At 39.2% G+C, this 19949-nt stretch overlaps 1 protein-coding gene across 2 annotated transcripts; it reads left to right on the plus strand.

Annotated features, from left to right (window-relative positions):
• The first annotated feature begins 7242 nt into the window (after nucleotides 1–7242).
• Nucleotides 7243–16325, plus strand: LOC148836290 (interferon alpha/beta receptor 2-like). 2 transcript variants are annotated; one of them, XM_088914071.1, is made up of 7 exons: nucleotides 7243–7326; nucleotides 9019–9148; nucleotides 9464–9639; nucleotides 10059–10216; nucleotides 11142–11304; nucleotides 12066–12181; nucleotides 14663–16325. In XM_088914071.1, exons 1-7 carry the CDS (start codon nucleotides 7278–7280, stop codon nucleotides 14681–14683), a joined length of 813 nt encoding a protein of 270 aa, XP_088770197.1. In that variant the 5' UTR covers nucleotides 7243–7277; the 3' UTR covers nucleotides 14684–16325. The 2 variants fall into 2 exon arrangements, with proteins under 2 accessions (XP_088770197.1, XP_088770196.1); XM_088914070.1 differs by having other exon boundaries at nucleotides 13319–15552.
• Nucleotides 16326–19949: the final 3624 nt, after the last annotated feature.

Consider the following 19949-nt stretch of genomic DNA (forward strand, 5'->3'; position numbering starts at 1 on the left):
AATGCGATGACAGCAGTGGTGAAGATGGGGAATTGTCTTGTTGTGTTCTACCTTGACAATTTCAAGCTCTTGAAGAGATGGACAGTGAACACAGGAACATTCCTCTTCACAGCAATGTTCTTTGACAAGATCTTTGGAAGGTTTTGGCTCACTTTGTGGGCTTTGTCAAAAAAGATCAAAACCACACAATACGGGCTAAACAACTGGTTCTAGTTAACATCATTACACATCCAAATGAACTCAACCAAACCAAACTGTTGTGGGTCTTTTTGAAATACATTTCTTGTGAAATGTTTCCATTTTTTCCCCTCTTTGATACATTGATGCATTGTCTTTCCATTATTTTCAGCAACAAAAACTTTGATCAGAATTTTTTCTGTTTTTAGGACATTTTGGCCCAGTGTTTACTTTATCAAGCCATTGTTTGTTGAAATGCAATTCATTGAATTACTCATGAATTACTGAACAAAAATGCTTAATTTTGAACAACTTATTTAGGTATATTGCATAATGCAGTATTATTCTACTTTCTACTTGTAGTTATAGTAATGTTAGTACTCTATATAATAATGTAAGAATCCCCATCTCTCCATTTAAAATAGAAAAAAAATTAAAAAGATATCCACAAGGGGCATACAGTATGAAACAAATTAACTGTCCTCATTAACCAGAAGAGTGAAAAGATGAGCTCTTGGTCTCTTCCAGCTCTGTACATCACTTGCACTTTCTAAAGAAATCTTTCTACAAGCAGCACTTTTGGTTTCAAGCTGCCCATCATTAAATAAAAGAAAACAAGTGTACTCTCTGTACTCTTCTGTGCTCCTAGTAAATCATTACACATCTGAGCCTGATTATCTGGGTACACTTTCTTCTGCCACACCAAAGAAAAAACACTCAGCACACTACCTTGGTCATCTCGCCAGTGTCTTGTCCTGTCCTGTCTTGTCTTGGTCATCCCGGGCCGGTATGTTCCATTGGACCCGTCACTACACTGTTCAGAGTTTGGCTGGCCAAAACAAGGACAAAATCTGTTCTCTGGGAGTTCCTCAGAAAGATCGCCAGCTAACACTCCAGGACTTGAATGATGGGCAGGAATGTTCAGGTGATCAAGGGAGGAAAGCAGACGTAAACAGCTGGGGGTACACAAGAACCATGTCTCTGTGCAGATTGCCAGGCGTTGTGGTGTTTTGACTTCCTTCCTCTCCCTCCACCAACTCCACACCCGCAACATTTTATACATCACCTCGGAGTCTCACTGCAGTAGCTGAGGCGAACCGTTTCACCTAATCTTTGAAGACTGACATCCTCCACGCTGATTACATTATGCAGCAGGAAGCCCTTATCAGTAGAGAAAGAACATGAGATGAGAAAAAAAATAACACACCAAACCCAACAAACACATCAGCCGTTAAGTACACAATCCCGAAGATATTGCCCTAGTTACACTTTTGACAGTCTGTAACACCTGTTTTGTGGATTACAATCCATTATGTTGTTGTAACACATTTCAGAAGTGGCGTATCAAGAGTTGACTTCTATTTATGGATCTGCGTGCCATTATTACTTTTTAATGTAAATGATAGTCCCACTAATGTGTTATCAGCTTCATTAATATATAAATTAATACACAGATCTTACTGCTTAGTGTGATCCTTTCCTTTACTGTGTTCCCCAAGCACAGGCTCGTAGTTTGATACTTTAGCAGCACACAAGCCTCCGAGTATTCAGTTGTTAACCAGCTCTTGGACGTTCAAAAAATGATCTCTATTGTGAAAAGTCATGTAGCTTGAAATGCTGAGAACAGCAAAAATTAGATTTATTTCTTGAAACTGTCAATTTCACAGGTAGGGACTTCCAACAGGTCATGATAGAGGCCCTTTGATCTCTCTCGGTAACTAAAGTGTGTATTTCAGATCTCTGAATCTCATCAAGCCCAAAACTAAACATCATTGCACTTTTTAAACACTACTATTAACATTTTCTGATTTTTGGTTATGTCTCTCTCCATTGAAAATAATGTATGGACATTAGCAGGTGCAAGCCTGTATTTTAAAGGGAACTGATCTTTTTTATATTTTGGGGTTAGAAAGAATCAGCATTGATGAGTGCCTTTCAAACCACAATGAAAGTAAAAAGTACACAGTAACATGTAAAACCTCCAATTAACACCACAAAATAGACAAAATGTCTATGTATGCCATGTTCTGTGATTCAGAACGAGGCAACAAAATGTGAAGCAGCACTATTTTGTAAACAAGCGGGCTTGTGAATACATCTCTTTTAAACCAATAGAAATATTGTTTGGGACTTCATGACAGTTTTGCTGACATACTGTATACAACTTACTTGTTAACTCTGCAGGCAGATCGCATTGGAATATTTCTGCGGCTAAATGTCTGCTGCACAACCTGTGCTTATTTGCTAGTCCCTCAAATTACATTATTCATTACAGTGACTAGTGATCAGAAAGGACCGCTTCACATTGCAATTCATGGGAACTCTCACTCTCACCCGCGGTGAGATTTGGGGTTTGCCATAATATGGTGACCACACAGTACGTTCGCACAGTATCCAGAATTTGTCAATTAATTTAGTTTTTTACTGCGATTTAATAACTGGTCTGAGAAGCTGGGACTGCAGCTCCCTTTTAAGACAATAACACACTTCTATAGCTTTTTTCTGGACACTCAGCTCAAAGCACTTTACAGGTAATGGGGACTCCCCTCCACCACCACCACCAATGTGCAGCATCCACCTAGATGATGCAACAGAAGGCATAGTGCACCAGTATTCTTACACAACTATCGATGGGGAGGAGTGATGAAGCCATTTCATAGATGGGGATAATTAGGAGGCCATGATTGGTAAAGGCCAATGGGAAATTTGGCCAGGACACCAGGGTAACACCTGTACTCTTTTAGAGAAATGCCCTGGAATTTTTTAATGAGCACAGAGTCAAGACCTCGGTTTTATGCCTCATCCGAAGGACAGTGCCTTTTTACAGTGTAGTGTCTCTGTCACTATACTGGGACATTAGAACCCACACAGGCTGCAGGGTGAGCACCACCTACTGGACCCACTAACACCTCTTTCTGCAGCAACCTTAGTTTTCCCCAGGAGGTCTCCCAGCCAGGTACTGGCCAGGCTTAAACCTGCTGAGCTTAATTGAGCTGCTAGTGGCGAGCTGCAGGGTGATATGGCTGCTCGTACTTGGACAGTACTCAAAATGTAATCTTTTTTCATTGCCAGTTGATATCCTTCGTATACCATTGACTGGGCCATCACCCAAACCAAAACATTATGGAGACATGAGGATCAAACACCTCTCCAGCTGACAACATTTTTATCTCCCTGAATTATAATCATACCGATGTCTCTGGATGCTTTCACAGGGACTGAAAACAAGATTCCAAAATTAGAAAGACATGAGAAAACATGAGAGTTCAGAGAATAAGCTGCACCTGTTGAAGCATGAATACAATCTCACAATATGGAGCTTTTGCCTAGAATGCTTTGAGAAAGACTTCTACAGACAAATCCAGGAGTGAATAAAAGGAGGGAGGAAAGGTGTGCTCTAGTATGTTTTTCCTTCTAGTAGCCAACCGATGCAACTGTGAATTAAATCCACAGACCTTTTCTCACCTCTTGTGTCATTTGCTTTTCTCATCATCCCTCCCCCCTTCTCCACAGTCTGAACTGGACAAGGCCACTAAAACACTGTGTGCTTTTCCATGTGGCATTAAGCTTTGCGTGTTCCTCTGCAGCCTGCAAGCTGACATAGCTCCCCAGAGTAACTTCTTTACCAATGGAAGTGCTAACTCAAAACCAATGAAAAACCTGAGGAACCCAAGCTGGATACTGGGGTGCTCAAAGTGCTTGATTGTTCAACACAAGGTCCTGATATAAATCTGACTGAAGACAAATTATTCTGACCCAACAATAACAATTAGCATGAAATTCTTGTAGCAGTACTGAATGCACATGCAAAAACAGGTAAGGGTGAAAATACCAAATATTAAGTAAAACATTAAGGATTATTAGTTGTATATTTAAACAGATTTTTCCAATTTGTGTTGTAAAATACTGAATTATATTTCATAAATGATACTGTGACACACTCATGATGAACTATTTCATTAACTCAGCTTTCTGGGGACTACAGAAGAAAGAGTGATGGAAGGAAATGTAAAATACAGAGTATTTCAGCACACTGCTGGGATTTAGAGGGCTCTGTCTCCTCTAACCTCTGAGCATAGCAGCACTAAAAAAAAAAAAAAACACAGCCAGGTTGAAATAAGAAAAGAAGAAAATTACCTCAGTGATTTGTTTCAAGAGAACTAGTGTTTATTAGATATGACATTTTTTGCATTTGATTACTGACTTTAGGCTCTGTGTTCCTTGGGCTACACCTGCCTTTTGTACCTTTACTTACCTGATCTGTAGCGATTCCTGGTCAGGGACAGCACAGGTCACACCCCCTTAGAATTGAAAAGGCAGGCAGAGGCTGTGGTGTCCCATTTGTAATCCCTCCTCTTAAGGGCACTCCGGCTCTTTCACATTTTAGTTGATAATGTACACCTGTCTCCAATCCAGCCTCTCCTTAAAAGCCAGACGCTTACTCTATTCCGGGCTCTGCATTAGAAGACGGAGGCCACCAAGTCGCCCTATGTCCGTGGCTTGAGGGCATGGGCCTCCTATCAGTGTCCTGACCCAGCTGAGTCCAGGGGACAGAGTGCCTGGTTATTCCAATTTTTTACCAGCCCAGTTCCTCGTCGTCTCTTTCCCGTGTCTGTTTCACTCCCTTCCAGATTCTGCTGTCTGCAAGGGTCCCGATTAACACTTCGTAACATATGGCAGAGACACTTTAGATGCTTAGCAAAGCTGATTGCTAGAAGTTCAAACTGGTGACGAACAATCCAAAATGTGATACAGAATCGAGGTAGAAATGAGAGCTGCAGGGTCAAATCCGAAATAGACACAGATAGCAAACAGTCCGAAGTCCGAAGTCCGAAGTCCGAAGTCCGAAGTCCGAGAAACGCTAGGTAGAGCAACAAGAAGTGAACTCAATACCGAGCAACGGGAAGTAGGTTAGAATAGTATAAATAACCCGGCGTGCCGCACGGTAGAGCAATTGCAGGTGTGTTAACTCGTGCGGCGGCGCTTGTTAATAGTAACCCGCTGCTGGTGCTGATTAGCTCGCTTACGCATTGATCTCTGCTGGCTGGTGGTCGTGACACTGTAGTTGTGGTTTTGACCTGTTTTTGATCATTAACTGGACCAGTTTAACAGCTTCTTCCAGCACTGCAGGTGTTACTGCTATAAGGACCAAGATTAGGTAGTGTGGATTATCTATCATACTGTATATTCCTTTCTCAGTTTGAGCCCGTTTGGAATCAGAGATTTGAGGTGTCCTTTATAGCAGAAAAAAACAGCACTTTCATTCCTTATATGATGCAGGTTTTGACTGACCTGGCTAGTAAATGTAAATGTGCTTCTTCATGAAAACAAGCACTTTCCTTTCCTTAGTCATACGGGTAAGATACCAAACGTTGTACTGTACGCAGAACAAAGAAAGAACTAACGGACCTAACGGCTCGTTTACATGAAAGAGGCGCAGTTTTTATTAGAAGCCACAGGAAAAACGAAACTTTGAGAACATAATTAGCGGTAAATGTTTGGCAAGTGGAAACACATAGGAAAAGACAATATGTTAAAGCGGATGTCACTCTACATTGTGGCAATTAAAGAAAGATACCAGTTTCACCTATCGTTACTGCCTAATTCTAACTGATCATATTGGGATTTTAAAAAACCTGTCACTTTCAAGAGCTGGGCTGAAAAAGCGCACAGAATGCAGCACATGCAACTCAGATTTTGCTATATACTTTTGTATAAAAATATATGTATTGATTATATTATGTTATGTAAATAGCATTTATTTATTAATATGTTATCATATATTGCTGTTTTCTTTATTATGTATCACCAGTTTTGAAAAAAAACTACAGTGATCTGTTTTTATACTTATTTACTTAAGACTGGAGGTCAAATTCGTGTTAATTGTAAGTATATCAAGAGCATAATATTAAATAATAATATGATACATTGTTGCTAATTAGCAACTAAATTAAAAATAACTATCTTTGAGTAATGCTGTTAGTTCTTGTAAACATTTCAGATAGCAATATGTCCACGAGATGTTTTTTTTTCTCACTTGGACATACTGTAACACATTACTTTGATATTTGTTGAAAATGAACTCCAGGTTTTAGCTCAGTAGTGGAAGCTAAGTATATTTATATTCCACCTCGTTATATACCAACAGGCTGTGGATTTGCAAGAACATCAGATCAGAATTATGTCTGATTGAAATCAGTATTTCAATACAGCTAAATTTGACCATAGTGCTTTAAAAAAGCAATCACAATGTGGTTTTCACTTTTCCAGCCTTTTTAAATTTGCTCTATTCTATTCAGATTCAGCTTAAACTCCACGTGATTGGTCTGATCTTACGTGCAAGCAACTACACACATGTAATACTTAAATGAAAAAGAAAATAATAAATGAATGAATATAGAAATATGGAAGATAGAATAAATGAATATCAGATAGAAAAAAAATCTATCAGGAAGTATCAGACAAAACGTCTACTTCAGCCATTAAGGAATAAATGATATTTATTTCTAACCTACAATAGTCTAGATACTGTAGGTTCAATCTATTATAAAATATTTAACTCCCCTTTCCTTTCTTGTGTTGTTTATGCCTGTAACCACATCTTGACACAAACCCATTAGTTTCAGTAAACAAGAAACAGATTGTACTACAGTATATAGCAAAAACCTTTGAACTCCATCAGTCAATCTCTAGAAACAGTACATAGCTGTGAAAATCCTAATTTATACACTTTTCTCAGTTGCAAGCCATATACATTATGCAGCATGTTCAGATTAAATTGAATCACAAAATTGCAACTTCAATGACTGTACCTGAAAAATAAAAAATGATCAAACATTTTACTATTATCACAGTGCTTCCATATACAAATGAACAGCCATACCTGACAGAAGAAATAATCTGCTGCACAACAGGTTTTCAAAATATTCAATAGTCAGAGGTGACATTTGCTGTTCAGTATAGGGTACACTCTGAAACTCATCTTAAACTGCCACAGGGAGGGACTTACAGGGAAACTGAAACTTAGCGTCCCTTTAAAAGAACAGTAACTACCAGGCAAGCTCTAGTCTGCAAGGTGGGAATCTTAGATAAGATCAGCAATGGCTCATTTACTGATAATTTCAAGCCTCCTGCTCCAGTCAGTTGTTGGTAAGAAATCTGTTTTGTTGTGTATTTTTGTGAGCTGGATCAGAGCACAGAGGTGCTTGCAGTAATAAGGTTTATATGGAGATCATATGCAGTATTGTTTGAACGTCTGATAAATATGATTATATTGAAATAGCCCACACCTTGGCACACTGCTGTGTAAGTAACTACACTTAAATATATACATATAAACTGCTGTGTAAGTAAGTAATGTAAACAGTTAAATCAGTAGGACTTCTTGATAGCTTAGTGAAGAACTGTCATGGGCTTGTTCACAGAGCAGTACTTTGAGGGATACCTTGAGTGATAACCTGCATTCTTCACTCGAGAAAATGCTAGATAGCCTGGATCACTTTAACTAATGGCATTAAACATAAGAAAAACATTTAAATAAGGCAGAACAATGTATATGAGGCTAATTATGATTATCAGTTTGTGAATGTGGCTGTCACTTAGTGAAAGAGAGTATTTAAAGAACCATAAGCAACATTTTTGTGTACTTTTCCAAAAAAATCACAATCCAAAATACCCTCACTATAGTCCCTGCTTTCACTAATGTTCTTACATCTTAGGTTCTAGAGGTTCATTCTTTCTGAATATTTAGGTGGTGGTTCAATTCTGTTCTCTGCTTTGACTTATAAAACAACACACACATCCTACACAGTAAGACAGCGTCTCTAGTATAAGAAGGACAAATCTTCCATAACACCTACTGTAAGACAACTTCTTCATCAATGTCTGGATACAGTTTTAAAAAGGAGATTTCATAATCATTCATAATAATGGCTGACCACACCACAGGATTTTCTCAGCTACAGCTGACCTATGAAGTTGAACTACAGCCGAGGCAAAACTGAATTCAAATAACTATTGACTAATCCTTGTTAACATGAATACAATCATACACAGCTACAGTAACCAACTGTTTCCAGAATTAAACTGATATCTATTTTTATATATATCATGTTTTGGATCTTGTGCATACAGTACATGAAAAATTAAGACTTGATCATTCCTTGATACATACATACTGTATGTTGTTGAATTGTAGGATTTGCCTTTACTATCATTATGAACACACATCGGATGAATTTGTGGATTCATCATGCTCAACAGCAACATCATCCAACCCAGACCCAGTTGTTCTGGGCTCTGCAGCATGAACTGTGTTCAAGATATCTGTACCATCACAGCCAATCCGTACCATTGTGGACTTTAGCTGTTCCCTAAGCTTCCTGCATTGATAAAAAGAAATGTGTCCGACATGACATGCTTTCACTACTGAAACTGTTTTTTAGAGCACTTCTGAATAAGTAAATAATGTACAGTATGCAAGCATCCGTGTTCAAAAGCAAGTTACTGGAAGTTTAATTATTGAATAAACAAGGCGTGTTCAGTTTGTTTTGGACAGTTTTTATGGTATAAGGTGCTTGATGTAAACAATTGACAGTAGCCTGGTATTGCAAAGCATTTTGCCTCTATTGCACTTGTAAATAAGAGAGAAAAATCCTTTACCAAGGGCCAAGCAAACTTTCTTGTTGCATTTAATAAATGTGAATGGCTTCCTTCTTGTCTGTAAAAGGTCTTCTGTTCTTTTGTGCTTTTTTCATTTTTGTGTATTTGAATAGCTGTATAGGGAAAATTTATTCTTGAAAGAAATATACAGTATCTATGTTTTGTTTTTCTCTGTTTCAGGTCTGTGCTCGCTCCCAGCTCCTGTTAATGTCACCATTGACTCTCTAAACCTAGAGCACATTCTCAAATGGGATCCAGGACCAGGCACTCCAACAGAAGCTCAATACAGAGCAGAATATTTCCATTTTATGTAAGAATCTTTAACTTCTCCCTCAGGGGTAGGGGAGGGAGAAACATGGAATGCATGTAACCTTTTGATTAGTTCTGAACTGTCTGCTCTTGTCTTGGTTCCAAATCGTCTCTCAAATAAATGGATTCTGTGAGCTCTCTGCTTACATGATCAAAATTTGAATTTGCTCCACATTGTTAGAATCCAATGTTAGAATTGTTACAATCAATTTTAGGGTTGTATCCTGTAAGGCCAAAGTTTGTTCAAGTCTGTCTTTGACAAAATGCAATTAAACAAAAACCAGTCTGATATTTTTTCTCTCCTTCTTGACTTTAGCAAGAACACATGGTCTCCAGTGAGAACATGTCTCAGAGTCACCAGCCCCAGACAGTGTGACCTGACAGAGGAGTTCAAGGTTATCTCCAGCTTCTACGTTGCTCAGGTCCAAGCCTTCACAGAGCTAGAAATATCCAACTGGTCTGTTTCGAACATTTTCCACCCCAGTTCAGACAGTAAGACCAGCTTTTGTTGCTCTGTTGCAGAATTTGATATGTAGCAGGCCCTTTTTCAGAAGAGCCCCCTAAAACACCCTTGGAAAAATGTACCTGAGTAAATTTGCAATGGTATGTGTGTTGTACTGCACACCATGGTTGGACTGCAGCTTGATATCTACAGTACTTCCATGGTTCTAATACTTCCTTCTAATACTGTATTTTATAACTTACATCATGCACTGTGTTTCTAAGTTATGGGGAATTGAACTCAAGTAATGAAGCACAGTGAAGATTGGTTGGAAATATTGTAAATTACACCAAAGCTAAGTTAAAGCCACAGAAACTACAGTACAAAACACTTATCGAAATGACATTTGACATTGGTTAGCCTTGTACCTTTAATTTAAGAGGCGGTTGAAACTGTTGTTCTCTCCTAGCTGTCCTGGGGCCCCCTGAGCTCGCTGTCTCTGGCTGTGGAAATTGCCTGCGTCTCCAGATCAGTCCCCCTAAAGGAAAGAGAATGCATCGCTTTCTGGAATTTCACCACAGGTTCAAATATATCTGTGAAGTGTTGAGACTCAGAGATGGAAGCAAGGCAAGAAATGCACAATTACTACACATTTCTTTGAAAATGTATAGAGCAGCTTTTTTTCCATTTTTTACAAAAACATGCTAATGCTACAGTATAAATAATGATGTATGCAATGATTTCAAGAAAGTGACTTTGTTTTCTTCTAATGTAAGCGCATGTGGTTTCTATCTTCTAAAACACCACTTCCCTTTTAAGGCAAAGAGCTTTGAATTCAAGGAAATTCTATTTTTGCTTTCACAAACCTTGTTTTGATGCCAAACCTAATGAACATTTCATCTCCAATAAAAAACTGAGGTTTGATGTTAGTGATATCCCACTCTCCAAAGTTATAAATGGCACTGACAGAAATAAGCCAAAATACACAGCAATTGATTCTCAGCAAGTGACACTCTAAAGTGTTCCCACAATACATTGTTAATTACAAATAAGTAAGAAAACAAGCATAAAGTTAGCAGAAACTCCAGTAAGACACAAAACATTTGAGAAAAAAAATATTTTTCTTCACTAAAGTTTGGAAACATATATTATAGGTTCAACACTATAGGAAAAAAACATGTATAAAGACCAACAAACATATATAGAATAGAAGTCATATTCTGTTTACAGTATGTGGTATTTTTTAATGTATTTTATATACATAAATATTCAAATAGTAAAATGGAAGGGTGCTTATGTACTACACTTTCATTGGCTCAAGGGCCAGTGTAGTAAGGCACAATGAAGAATTGTTAAAACTGTAAGAAATCATAACAAAATTGAAGCAAAAGCACCATAAATGGGTGAAAATAAATTCACCATGGTAAACCTTCAGAATGACCAATCAAAGCAGTGCTTAGTCTTTCACAGAAGGAGCACCAACAAAGCAGAAATGATGGGCTGGACCAGAGGACTAAGTGTTTGCTGTAGTGCCTTTTCTCCTTTTTTATAGTTCACTGTACAAGTTGTGGCTTCTGATAAAGACATAATTATTGAATATTTGGAACCTGGCATGGAGTACTGCATCACTGCGAAAATGCAAACTGTTTTCACTCGCCACTCCCAGACATCCCAACCACGCTGTGCGTTCACCAGTCCAGAGCCAGTCAACACAGGTACAGTAGCTTCAAAAGTGTTCAGAAGTCCTGCTAATGTCTGTTATTTCAGCTCGGCCCTACTGGGACAAGAAATAGCACAGGAACTGCAGGCTGTTCTTTCCTTGGTCCTTAGTCTTTAAAAGTGTCTCAGTGACTTTAAATACAGCAGTGACTTACCATAGCATTTAAGCAGGAACTGCTTTTATACTAAAAAATACATTCTTTAACAGTAAAAATTGTGTTGCTCTATGTACAACACCAGCTGTAGTTTTAAAATAAATAAAGCTCCATCTTTTCTAACATATTACCTCATTTACAGGCTTCAGACATTTGTTCCTGTTTTTTATTGAAACTGTGTTGTTTACTAGTTTCACTGTTATGCCTCAAAAGGCACCTACAAGAAATAGATCACGCTCTTACAGTATATACAAAGACTCAGGGCAGGTGTTAAAATGCTGGTCACAGTGACTCAAGTCACTCAAGGAGTTCACAGGGGTGCAACTTGAGTTAGATTGCACTGATGTATCTGACATTTCCACTAAATTTATTACAAAAGAATTACATTCATACTGATCAGAACATTCCTTAGTATATTTTCCCTGTGTTTTTTAGACTGTTGTACCTTACTCTTGTATTTCTATAAAAAACTATCATTTTAACATAGCACTTCCTTATCTGGGATGTACTGTAGTAATCAGACTTTAAGATGAGAACAATCATTTCTAGTCTGTCAAATGCTGTGTATATGAAAGTAGTAGTGCACTGTGCTGGTTTTGCAGTTCCAGTCACGCTGGGCCTGATGAGCCTTGCTATCTTGCTGACTGCCCTGGTTTGTGGTTCCTTCTTCTGCCATGGCTTGTCATCTTCTCTCAAGAAGCGTCTTCCATGGGTGCTGGTAAGGAGGAGCCATCGGCACTGCTGAGCATGCTTTCACTTTCCAGGTGGCCCAACTTGTCTGTGGCCTCTTTTGAGGGGCCGGGCGCCTCACACACAGACTGTGGGGGGAAATCTGCAAGGGGTCTCTAGGGAAAATTATTTCATTATAATGGAGTTGGGGAACTGGGGTACCAACTATTCTTATATCCAGTAGTCCTGATCTTTGAAGTAATACCAGTAATACCAATTCCGATGCATGTACATACATGACACTGACAGTGCCTTCATGTTCAATCATACAGACTAATATCAGTCACCCAACATAATCAATCCTTTTACTGTACTGTTTTGTCTTCTGCTCTTTGTTTCACCTGATATCTCTATTACCCAGGCTTAGTAAGTGTACAATTGAATGATTCTGATCATATTTGTATCCTTTTTTCCCTACAGTACTTGGTTTTAGCTTGGATGTGTTTTATTACATCACTTTAGTTGAATGGACAGATGTGAGAGATATGTTGGATCAAACTGTTTCTAAAACTCCATAAATTCTATATTATATAGATTTACTGGTAGCATGTCTGCTACTGCTGCTGTTGCATAGCTTCTTGGTTTGATTCCAGACTGAAGCACCTTTTGTGTGGAGTCTACAAAGTCATTCCAAAGATATTCTGGCTTCTGGCTGTGTTGATTAGGCATTTCTGAATTATATGTACAGGTATGTGTGCTTGCCCATTGATGGACTTCTTCACATTCAGGCTGAAGTTCCACCTTAAGCCCTGTGTCCATAGACTACCTGGTTCAATGGCTGGATAGCTATAGATAAACATTTGTTTTTTCTTGTTTGGCATATAATGGACTCCATATATATAATGAAATAGTTCAAATAGGTAGCTGCGTCAGCATGCATAGGCTGCAAAGGAACAGGTAAAGGGTTTATTCCATGCTGAAAAGAAAGGAAACACAACGTTTCGGCTGTGGAGCCTTCTTCTTGACACCTGAAGAATGCTCCACTGCTGAAACGTTATGTTTCCCTTCTTTTCTTTTCAGCATGGAATAAACCAGTTACCCGTTCCTTTACATATATGTACTTATTGCACCTCATTCCAGCATCTGAGAGTAAAACATTCCTCCTTCCCTCACACCCTCTGTCTAGGCGTCTATGAGTTCCAGCACTGCCACTCCTCACTGTGTTGCTGCAGAAGCATATTCTATGGCTGCTGTTGTACAGGACAACATGAAAGACAGCTTTAGCTCAAAGTCTCTTGACCCCAAAGAGGAAGAGGAAACTGTGAGAGAAGAAAACGAGGGCTATGGGTACTTGGTAGGAGAAGCTAATACCAGTACACTCACTACCTTTCCCTGAAACTACACTGCTGGGAGAAGGCAGGCCAGGAGCCATAAACCTGCTACTGCATTACAAAGAAGGGCGGCTGCTCTAGATCATTTCTTTTGTTATTTCTAAGGAATCATTATTTTTTGCTGTTTAATTTTCCCACTGTTCTGTTTCATTAACATTTTTGACTTGGGAAAACACTTTGATCACTTAGAGAATAACTTTTTTAAACTTGCCTCTGTTACTGTTATTCTGTTTGTTAAACCGTAAACACAAATGTGAGCTAACTGTACAGTAGCTACAGTAACTAATGACTGTATCTTGGCATTACCCAAAATAATCATTTTAAATTGCTGATTTTGTTCATGCCAGTAATACCAATTCTGATGCATGTACATACTGTACATGACACTGACTGTGCCTTCATGTTCCCTCATACACACAAATATCAGTCACCTAATATAATCCTTTTTTAAGTGTTAAGCAGGTACAGTTACAAAGCTGTGAATTGTAAATAATATACAATTTTTGCTTAGTAATAGAATTTTTGTGCAATTTGTATGCTTGATTTGAATGGAAAATTGAAATACAGTATGCCATAATACAGGTGCATTAACTACAATTGTAAAAAGACCATAGTTACAGATAACTTGTATCAGACAAACAATTTTACTGTATCACATGCGTTCTTAACATGAAAGACGTTCTTCCACACCTTACAACTGACTTCTTCTACCAGCTTGACCTGCATTTACAGGGTATAAATATATCAGTTCTTAACATGAAAAGACAAAAAGATGGTTCCATGTTTAAAATAATGCACACATCTTACATAAATGATATAAAGACATTTAAATAATCATTTTGGGAAATTGTATATCTGTAACAAAGTACAGAGGGGGGAACTACATGTTGTTTACTAATTATCTTATTACATTTTCAACTCTAGGATTTTACCTACTTCATATATCCTTTTGTTGCAGTGTAATTCCACAGTAATTACAATGGAGTTAATGTACCAGTATTTTGTGTTTGCGGATTTCCTTTTTCTAATGTCCTGTACAAGTGCTGCCTCAGAACTCTGTGTCACGCTCGTAAACCCCTCCTCTTAAGGAGGCTCCAGCCCTTCCTTGTTTTATACTCATCCCCTGCACCTGCCTCCAGTTCCAGCCCCCCGTGCTATAAAACCCTGTGCCTTCAGGGCATCCAGGATGATGGATGATGGATGCCCTGAAGCCCGCCTACCTGAAGTCCAGGAGCGACTCAGCAGCATCAACTTCTACGGCGTCCTGACTTTCTGGGTCCGGGACTGAAGCGTCTGGTCCCGTTTAGAACTTTTATTCCCCCGACCCTCCACCGGATCCCGCTCCGGCTTTTAACTCTGTTCGTCTGTCAGGATGGATTACCCGGTCTTGGACATTTGCTACATTCATAGATTTGCCACGGACTCCTTTGGACTGTTTGCCTCGGCCACACCTCCCCCGAACACCAGCGCACCGTGGACACGCCCCCTGTTTTCCTTTCAGCCCCTTGCATGCCTTTTTCCCCGTGTTTTCCTCACTCCTCCCCGGATTGTGTTGTCTGCATAGGGTCCTGAAAGAACGCTTTCTTACACTCAGCTCATGGCCTCAGGTGGGTCTGGATTGGCACAGCCCATTGCTCCCTCACTGTGCAGCAGACACAGTGAACCAAATCAACTTTAGCCTTGCTAAGCCACAGGGGTCACAACTATTGACAATATGCACAGGTGTAATTCATAGGTGCACAACACAGTCCTTGGAGGCCAGAATTCAACATGTTTTCCAGGTCTTTTTAAGTTATCCACAGCCGAAGAACTTTGAAAGGTGCTGAATTTGTCCAGTTAAGGTAATGATCAGCACATCTAGGTCGTTAACAGAAGACAGGGATCAAAATCCCACAGACACTGCAGCCCTCAGGACTGGAGATATGCACCAATGGAAAGCAGAATGTTTTTTTTTTCGTTAACGTGAGAAAAAGACATGCCTACATTGTTGTATTTGGAAAGTACATATTACAAAATACATTTTTTCACAGTTGTTTTTATTTTGTTGTAACATTTTAAAATAAACAGCAAATGTAAAATTCAAAATACAAGCAAGGAAAAGATACAGAAAAACTGGGGATTAGAGGCTCAGGAAAGTTTCTGCACTAGCAAAGAATGTTGTAGCTGTATGTACAGTATTTCCATGATAACATCCATCCGTGAGAGTCGTGGTTCCATGACACTATTTTCTGAAAAATTACAGACAACCAAATGTGATCTGTGGGGATCTCAGTTTTAACTCGGCCTCATAAACATTTCAAAGGACATAACTGGAAACTGCATTGAAGACATTTAATTCCAAAAACATTAGGTGCTTCCTTACACACAGAATTATGGGGATATGTAACAGATTACCTAGCCATGTTGTTGAACCGAAACTACAGTAACTTCTTTCAAGAAACAGCTGCATGAGATCTGTGGAACAATTCACTATTAACTACTCGAGCAAGATAGGCCCAAATTGGCTTCCTCTCCTTTATCTTCTCTCTTCCTCTTCTTTATTAATGCTCTAAGGCAGGGGTGCCCAATCAGTCGATCACAAGAATGTTTGGCAAAATGTAAATGGGCTATTTGACTACTTTTTTTGATAGCCTAAAAATTCATTCAGATCTGTGCATGTAATGTCATACATTTTACTGCCCTCGTGTGTGTTTAACCCTTGTCGAGTGGGTTGTAAAAGTCTCTTCCCTGAGCGCTGGCTGACACTGGAAAAAAAGGCTACAGGAGCTCTGTAAATAAAGTGTTGCGTGTGCTACCCATGAACGTTCTCTTGGTTATTGCCGCACGAACCCCACATTCGCTACAATGCATAGTGGAGCAAAACAGACTGGCCATGACAAATTTGTCAACAGTTTGATGAGTTTGATTGCCAATTTGATAGTTGTAGACTTGTAGTGTTTGAGCAAAAATTATGAAGCAAAGAGACCAAAAACTTAACGGAATGGGAACATGATTATTTTTTGTACTTTTGCATTCAAATCTGCAATGCCTGCATCTACGCAAAAAAGGGAAATATAGAACAACATTTCAAAACTGCACTCAAAACGTATGTAGACTTTTCCGACTTGCTGTTTGGAGATTGCAAAAACAAACATTTTTGGCGAGGTTCAGACAGCTGTTGCCTGAAATCAAAGAGTTTCTCAAGTCATCTAAACATGGTGAATATGCCTAATTAGAGGATGACCAGTGGTTTCTGGATTTAGCATTCCTCACAGACTTGACTAAAGTGCTAAATGAGCTGAATGTCGAGCTGCAGGGACAAAATAAAAAAAAAGTCATCAACATGATCAGCAGTGTCAACACGTTCCAAAACAAATTCACAAGTGTTCCCAAGTAAGTTTCTCAGTGCCAATGCTCACATTTAAGGTAGGATATTCTTTTTTCTAAAATGGGGAACATGACTGGTTCACTGTAGCATGAGTCACTTGCTTTTATTTGCTGTCATTTTAGTGATGGGTATCATTATTGTACTGATATGCCCACACTCTGTTTTTCCTACATGTATATCACAGCTTCAGATTCACACTGGTACAGTAGATCATGCTGGACTGGCAAATGGAAAAAGTAGATCTTACATTAAAAAAGGTTGGGCACCCTGTTCTAGGGGCATGAAAGGTTTCCTGTCATACAGAAATGGTGTAGCCATAAAAGAATTGCCAGTAAAAAGGCTGTTAAAGCACTGTCATGCTTTGACTGTTATTTTCACTATACTTGTTAAATACAGTCAACTATAAAGAAGCATAAACTTTTCCTACACCCATTAGGACAACAAAAGAAAAGACACATTAAGAGCCTCTTCAAACCCCTCCAATCTGGTTTCAGACAGTTACACTGTCAGGAAACCAATTGGTAGAATAGGAGGATCCTTATGCATAACCATGAATCTCACAGGCTGCAGAGTAGCACAGGGACAATCCAGAAGACATAATCCAGGGGCTTGGTCAAAAAGGGAGGCAAAGAGTCCAGTAACAAGGGAAATCCCAAAAAAATGACAATCCAAAAACAAAATCCAAAAGGCAAGAGCAAAGTTAGGTACCAGGAGATCATTTAAAAGGTTTTATAAATGCACACAAGAGAATTCTACTGGAGGCTTCTCAATAGGGAGCAAGGGTTGGTCTGTGAGGGAACTTTAAATACTGAAGGGAAAGGAATGTGGTTGAATAATTGGTTTGGGAGTAAGAATTTGTGGAATGTGGTGGGAATGTGATGGGTTCAATTAGGAATGAGATTGTGAAACAGTGGGTTTGGGAATGCAATGCCGTTTGCAAGGGAGAGTGTGGGGCGTGACAAGAATGGAACGGCATTTGCGAGGGAGAGTGTGGGGCGTGACATACACAGCACAGAAAATGCCTTGTTTAAAGTCACTAATTATCTTCTTTTGGCTTCTGATTCTGGCTCTCTTTCTATCCTTATTCTCCTTGACCATAGTGCTGCTTTTGACAATGTTAACCACAATATCTTGCTTTCTCTTCTTAAGAATGTGTTGGGAATTTCTGACATTGCTCTATTATGGTTCAAGTCATACCTTTCTGATTCCTTTCACTTTCTTAGCAGTTTCAGTTCTGAAGTTGGACTCATTGAGTCTGATGTTCCTCAGGGCTCAATACTCGACCTCCTAATATTTAGCATTTACATGTTCCAATTTGGTCAGCTATTAAGATCGCATGGTCTAAACGATCATTTCTGATGCTGATGATACGTTTATATTAACACTGAAGTGACACTGTCAGTACACTGTCTAATTGCACCTCTGACATAAAACCCTGTTGACTCAAAATTTCCTTCATTTAAACTACGATAACACTGAGGTTATGCTTCTCAGCACTCCACATCAACTACGTAAAGCGAATACACCCTATCGTTGGATCGTAAATCCAAATTGAGGAACCTGGGAGTGATATTTCATCCAGACTTGATGTTTGACACACATGTCCAACATTTTGTAAAAACAAAAGCCGGTCAAGATTTCTGTCTTCTCTCTAATCCCCCTACATGCGGGGGTATCTAAATCCACATTGAACAAACTACAATATTTCCAAAATTCAGCAGCCAGAATTTTGACCAGGTCATGTGCAAGTGATCACATTACTCCTATCCTGGAGTCCTTGCACTGGCTTCCTATCAGGTTTCGTGTCGATTCCAAAATCCCTATGCTCACCTACAAGGTTCTGTATGGCTTGGCATCTCAGTGCTTGTCTGAGTGCTCAAGGACTCATTGAGGACAATGGGGCAGAGAGAGGTGAAACAGGATTGAAATAAAGTGGTGGAAATGGGATCTAATAGACAGGTGGTGGATTCCAAATGAGATACCAATTCACTAAGGCATACAGTGACAGGTAGAGAGAAGGTGGAAAGAAGGGAACCAACAAAACTAGGCAACCAGAGAGGTGTGAAGGTTACATGAGAAATCTAAGAATGTGTTGTGTGGATTAATATGTTCATATATGTTGAATAATAATAATAATAATAATAATAATAATAATATAAACTTTATTTTATATAGTGCCTTTAAAGGTGGCTTCTCAAAGAGATGAATGCTGTATATAAATTAAGAATTATAGTTATTAAAGCTATAGTTATTATTTCAAGGGCTACATTCAGTACATTAAATTTACTGTATCATAATCACTTTCTGTAACAGGAGAACTTAACTAATGGGGTGGAGCGGTGGCACCTGTGGCTGGAAGATTACTGGTTACTACAAATCCCACGGCCGACAGAGGAATCCTACTCTACTGGGCCCCTGAGCAAGGCCCTTAACCCCAACTGCTCCAGGGGTGCCGTATAAATGGCTGATCCTGCACTCTGACACCAAGCTTCTCTCTCCCTGTCTGTGTGTCTCATGGAGAGCAAGCTGAGATATGCAAAAAGACAAAATCCTAATGCAAGAAATTGTATATCGCTAATAAAGTGATCTTATCTTAAAACACCACCCCGCAGGGGGACCCCAGAAACTAAGCAAAAGTTGAGGAGAGTGTAATATCTTTTGGTGTTTAGATTGGCCATTACTTAAGGCTTTAGTTCTGCTTTTATTTATTAATTTACCCTTAATCGTATCATTTTTAATAAAGGAACAAGTAATAGGTTTATTCCATGCTAAAAAGAGAAGAAAGAAAACACAACGTTTTGGCCCTGGAGCCTTCTTCAGGTGTGGTCATTTTAATAAAGGCTTGAATCGGATGTCGTGTTTAAATAGGAAATTCCTTTCTTGAAAAAAGACACCGCTGGCCAGGAAAGGCCGAAGTCGTCTGCTGTGCATCACACCTGGAAAGGTGCCCTGTAGGTTCCTTACTATCTCCGAGCTCGGGAGGGACTTAAACCCGATCGCTGTAGCTGGGCGACTCTGTAGGCAGCCTTTATAACTGACACGTACTGTAGCTTCTCTTT

Source organism: Atractosteus spatula, chromosome 4 (genome assembly GCF_055471065.1).
Source record: "Atractosteus spatula isolate fAtrSpa1 chromosome 4, fAtrSpa1.hap1, whole genome shotgun sequence".
Taxonomy (NCBI): domain Eukaryota; kingdom Metazoa; phylum Chordata; class Actinopteri; order Semionotiformes; family Lepisosteidae; genus Atractosteus; species Atractosteus spatula.